General features: G+C 39.3%; 1 protein-coding gene across 5 annotated transcripts in view; it reads right to left on the bottom strand.

Moving 5' to 3' along the window:
- Window positions 1-888: 888 nt before the first annotated feature.
- FNIP2 (folliculin interacting protein 2) overlaps window positions 889-6,000 on the bottom strand; it is a 162,403-nt gene continuing 157,291 nt past the window's right edge. For 4 of the 5 annotated variants that reach the window (XM_069744139.1, XM_069744141.1, XM_069744138.1 and 1 more), the window contains one exon: window positions 895-3,858. In XM_069744139.1, coding sequence (XP_069600240.1) covers window positions 3,780-3,858 — 79 coding nt within the window. In that variant the 3' untranslated portion in view covers window positions 895-3,779. Of the gene's footprint in view, window positions 3,859-6,000 lie in introns of all 5 variants that reach the window. The other variant, XM_069744142.1, reaches the window with a different exon arrangement.

Raw genomic sequence — 6,000 nt, 5'->3', positions numbered from 1 at the left:
GCAGCATACTTCTCTTGCAGTTATGTCCGGTCTGCAGATGGCTGCTTCTGTGCCTCTCAGTAGTGAGTCTCCCACCACCACCACTCTTCGTTGCTTCTTGGCTGTACTTTTTGCTGTCACTTGTTGCTGTGATAACTTGTTGCTGTAACTTGTGTCACTTGTTGGCTGTGACTTGTTGCTGTCACTTGTTGCATAGATAAAAAAAAAACCAAAAAAAAAACCTATACATGTTTGGTGTCTAAATGTTGCCACTCTGAGACTTGTGGCGTCTCCATTTTTCGTGATCTCTGGTTTGGTGAGGGCTTATTTTTTGCGTGCCGAGCCAACGTCACGACGACCAAAAAACCAATTCTGGAATTTCAATTTTTTTCTTGCTATGCCATTTTGTGATCAGGTTAATCGTTTGTTTATTGATCGATTGGGAGATTCTGAATGCGGCGATACCAAATATGTGCATGCTTGATTTTATTGAGTGCATGTTTGACTCTCCTCCAGGCCCTTGGGAACCATATTTCTGTATTAAAAAAAAAAAAAAGAAAAAAAAGAATTAAAATAAAAAAGAGGTATACTTACCTTCTGATGGCGGTGACATCACAAAAGGTCCTTCGCGCAAAGCATTCATGGGAACGGAACGTACCGGGAGCGCCGCTGAGATCGGGGGCCGTTGGAAGGAGAAAATAACTGTTTTTTCAACGTTCTCTCTTTTACTATTGATGCAGCATAGGCAGCATCAATAGTATAAAGTTGGTCACACTTATCAAGCACTATGCTTGACAAGTGTGACCAACCTGTCAATCACTTTTCCAAGCGATGCTTCAAATCGCTTGGAAAACGCAAGCATTCTGCAATTATATATATTAAAAAAAAAAAAAAAAAAAACACTACAAAACGTTTAAATGCAAGGATTTATTGCACCAAATTCCATAAAATATATTCAAATTATACAATAGATTAAAAGCAGGCATTTCCCAATTTCATCTGACAGCTGCTCAGTGTATATCCAATGCCGACTGATATTACACATCAGGATCATTTCATTTGAAATCGGCATCTCAATAAATAAGACTAGTAAATCACTGATAAAACAAAATTAATATAATATATGTGTTAATGTTCACTACCAAAACCACAAAATAAATACAAAAATCATAACTAGGTAAAAAAAAAAAAAAAAGCTGAAACAATTTTTCTCCAGCTTTAAAACACACTGGCAGCAGATGAAGACTTCCCTCCTACATTAATGCTGAAAAGCATCTAAATGGCACATTTCCACAATGAAGTATGAAGCAGGATAACAAATCAAAGCTTACGATGTAGCAAAACTAATACTGACAGCAGTTAAAAAGTATTTTTAAAGGAAGTCAAATACTATAAAACTAGGGGCTAAACATAAAATAAATTAGCATACATGCAATCAGTGTATTCTCTCCTATTTGCACAAAGTTCTAATTTTTTCACATTCCAACAAAATTGAGCTCATCACGTTACAATATTCACACTTCGCCTTTTAAATATATAGAAAAGTTACTCTGAACAATTGAGGTAGAATAGTGAAGAGACAGTGACGAAGGTCTGGATAATTAGTGTCATTTTTAATGGTGTAATGTGAATTGTCCAAAATCTACACGACATGTATTGTACCAACTGGTCTGAAAAAAGCATCCAAGGTTTATGGACAAGTTCTCTGCATTGTCCCCATGGGTAACTGAGCATTGTTAGAAAATATAGGTCACATAATATGTAAAAGTGGAAAAAATAAATAAAAATATGGAATGAAAACCCTAGGGCCTCAAATATGGCCATGTATACCATGAGGGCGTTGTGAGTGAAGTATGTGGGTTTTAGTTTAAAGACTAGTACCATGCAAATAGGATATGATACACATAAGAACCCAGGCTACAATGGAAGACATTTACTAGAGACTGATGGTCTTATCTAATGCCCGATATAAAATGGTACATTTCTGATTGGTCATAGCGTTATCTGAAGCAGCACACGGTGACACCCATAATATGTATGCCAGTATTCCCGTGAATGGCTTGTATTATTAGCACCAGTCACGCAGTAAAGCGTAGCGGCTGGTGGGTCTCAATTAGGCTCTGTTCACATTTTGTTTTTCATTTACAATTTTGGCTTCTCCCCACAGAATTGTGTAATGGGGTGACAGATTGCACTGGAAGTATAACTTGGCTCACATTTTTTTGCTTACACAGGTGTCAAAGAGCATCTGGCCCTACATGCCACCAATACAGGACAGTGGATATGCACATAATTGCCTCCAAGGGGAATCTGTCAAAGCAGCATAACGTCGGGGCAGAGACCTCTGTTCCAATGGGTCATGTACTGGGCTGCTTCCAGTTTGACAAGTCAGTTTTTAGCAGCAGGGGATCACTAAACTACAGCAAGCAGCTCAGTAGTGTGGAATCAGGGTCTCTGTCACCAGGTTTTTGCCCACTATTTGAGAGCAGCATAATGTAGAGATAGATTCCTGTTCGAAAGAAATCATATTTTCCTTAGTAAATTCCTAAATGGTGTTAGAGTCAATTTAATGGAGTTAATTTTCTCATAATATCAATCAATCGTACATGTGAAAACAAGCAACTTGGAAATCTACGAAAAACCCGCCTTTTCTTTCTGGACTGATTAATTTTCTAGGTAAAATCTGTATTCAGTGACGACTGATTCTACCGGTGAGGTTCTCTCTGTGATCTGGTCATCTCCTATGTAGATGGAGGGGCTCTGCCTGTAGCGCCTCCCCCTCTACTTAGGACATAGCCGTAGCTACAGACAGATTATCATGATAAAATAGAATCTTTGGATAAAATGTATTCAGTGGAGACTGAGAATTCTGAAAACTAACAATCAGACCAGTCGGAGAATGTAGAAGATTTTGCTGATAAGATATATTTAAAAAGTTCCTTATTTTTGCATGTACAATTGATTTATGAAAAAAATCAAACAAACCTATGGTTACGCTTTAAATGTAAAACAATTTAGACCTCATGTGCAGGTTACCACTGCAGCCCCAGCCACACCCAGAGCTGAACATGGGCACTTCATGCCTGCTCAGTCTCATCAGTTACTTGGTGAGCAAGGTGCCGTGTACCAGAACCACAGATCAGGGACCAGCAAGATCAGTAATAAAAACACAGCAGCTTCCAATCAGCCAGGAACGTCCCTCAAACTGGTCAATTACATGCCAGGATGTCATTTGTTCGGGGGTGTTCTACAGCTCCCCAGTCCAGTTATCTACTAGTGCATGCTGGAACTTTTAAGCCTAATGAAAAAGCCACAATACTAGGGTGCAATCTGTGCGTTTGTGTTCTCAAAAAACATTATTTAAATACTTGGTCACATTGTTAAGTAGTGTATCATTTATTAGAGAAATGAATGCACACAACCACCTGTGCGAAATTATGTCCCCTAAGCGCCAAGTTACAAAATACATGGCGAATTCTCCACATGTTCCCATTAGAACCACAGTGCAGTAGACTGAAGAAAGAACGATTTGTGGAAGAGGAACCATACTGTAGACTAGTGGCCGTCCAGACGTCAGCACTAGAGAGCTTTAGAACTTCAGACTTTTCCAAAATTCTTCCCTGTGAAGCGACTAAAGGCCACTGGGGACAGAATAATGCCTTCTCATCATGTAAACTTTACGTAGTGCCCCCTTAGGGTCCAGGGGTACAGTTCATTAGAACGGCAGCGGCATTTCCCATTATCCTGAATTGGGCATTTCTCCGCTGTAGCTTATAGAACGACCAAGTGTATTCCGCAGCTTATAAAAGGATTTGGGCAACGTGAGGAGAATGAGTACTAGCCACCGCAGCCAGCAAAGGCAAGTCATTCGACTCAATCCTAAATGGGGAAAGGATGGAGAAGATACCAGTTAGTCAGCAAGATCAGATGCACGGCACATACTGATGCACCAACCAACTTGGGGGTGCACTTCAAGATTTTTATGGTGTCAATTAACCCCTTCCCAATCAGACAATTTGGCCTTTTTGCGCTTTCCTCCCATTCTTCCTCGAGCCATTTCTGTTGAGGTAGCCATGTCAGGGCTTGATGTTTTGCAGGACGACTTGTACTAATGAATTACACCATTTTACATTATCATGTGATGTAATGGAAAACTTGGAGGAAAAAAAAAAAAAAAAAAAGTGTTGTGGAACTGAGATTTTTTTGCTACTTCAATTTAGATTTTTTTAAATTCAGTTTATAGCATTAACCCCTTAGTGACAGAGCCAATTTGGTACTTAATGACCAGGCCAATTTTTGCAATTCTGACCACTGTCACTTTATGAGGTTATAACTCTGGAACGCTTCAACGGATCCCGCTGATTCTGAGATTGTTTTTTCGTGACATATTGTACTTCATGTTAGTGGTAACATTTCTTCGATATTACTTGCGATTATTTATGAAAAAAACGGAAATATGGCGAAAATTTTTAAAATTTTGCAATTTTCAAACTTTGTATTTTTATGCCCTTAAATCAGAGAGATATGTCACGAAAAATAGTTAATAAATAACATTTCCCACATGTCTACTTTACATCAGCACAATTTTGGAAACAAAATTTTTTTTGTTAGGGAGTTATAAGGGTTAAAAGTTGACCAGCAATTTCTCATTTTTACACCACCATTTTTTTTTTTAGGGACCACATCACATTTGAAGTCATTTTGAGGGGTCTATATGATAGAAAATAACGAAGTGTGACACCATTCTAAAAACTACACCCCTCAAGGTTCTCAAAACCACATTCAAGAAGTTTATTAACCCTTTACGTGCTTCACAGGAACTGAAACAATGTGGAAGGAAAAAATGAACATTTAACTTTTTTTTGCAAACATCTTAATTCAGAACCATTTTTTTTTTTATTTTCACAAGTGTAAAAACAGAAATGTAACCATAAATTTTGTTATGCAATTTCTCCTTAATACGCCAATACCCCATATGTGGGGGTAAACCACTTTTTGGGCGCACCGCAGAACTTAGAAGTGAAGGAGCGCCGTTTGACTTTTTCAATGCAGAATTGGCTGGAATTGAGATCGGACGCCATGTCACGTTTAGAGAGCCCCTGATGTGCCTAAACAGTGGAAACTCCCCACAAGTGACACCATTTTGGAAATTAGACCCCTTAAGGAACTTATCTAGATGTGTGATGAGCCCTTTGAACCCCCGTGTGCTTCACAGAAGTTTATAATGTAGAGTCGTGAAAATAAAAAATATTATTTTTTTTTCACAAAAAAGATATTGTAGCCCCCAAGTTTTTATTTTCACAAGGGTAACAGGAGAAATTGGACCACTAAAGTTGTTGTCCAATTTATCCTGAGTATGCTGATGCCCCATATGTGGGGGTAAACCACTGTTTGGGCACACGGCAGAGCTCGGAAGGGAAGGAGCGCCATTTTGGAATGCAGACTTAGATAGAATGGTCTGTGGGCGTTATGTTGCGTTTGCAGAGCCCCTGATGTACCTAAACAGTAGTTTAGGTACATCAGGGGAAACTAGACCCCCCCAAGGAACTTATATAGATGTGTGGTGAGAACTTTGAATGCCCAAGTGCATCACAGAAGTTTATAATGCAGAGTCAAAAAAAAAAAAAATATATATTTTTCCACAAAAAGGATTTTGTAGCCCCCAAGTTTTTATTTTCACAAGGGTAACAAGAGAAATTGGACCCCAGAAGTTGTTGTCCAATTTATCCCGAGTACGCTGATGCCCCATATGTGGGGGTAACCCACTGTTTGGGCGCACGGCAGAGCTCAGAAGGGAGGGAGCACCATTTGACTTTTTGAGCGCAAAATTGGCTGTCGTGTTTGGGGACCCCCTGATGTACCTAAACAGTGGAAACCCCCCAATTCTAGCTCCAACCCTAACCCCAACACACCCCTAACCCTAATCCCAACCTGATCCATAATCCTAATCACTAACCCTAACCATAATCACAACCCTTACCCCAAAACAACCCTAATGTCAACCCTAACCATAACCCTAAT

Source organism: Ranitomeya imitator, chromosome 1 (assembly GCF_032444005.1).
Source record: "Ranitomeya imitator isolate aRanImi1 chromosome 1, aRanImi1.pri, whole genome shotgun sequence".
In the NCBI taxonomy this organism is placed as follows: domain Eukaryota; kingdom Metazoa; phylum Chordata; class Amphibia; order Anura; family Dendrobatidae; genus Ranitomeya; species Ranitomeya imitator.
Note: the sequence above shows the minus strand (reverse complement) of the source record. Positions and strands in the feature narration are given on the sequence as shown.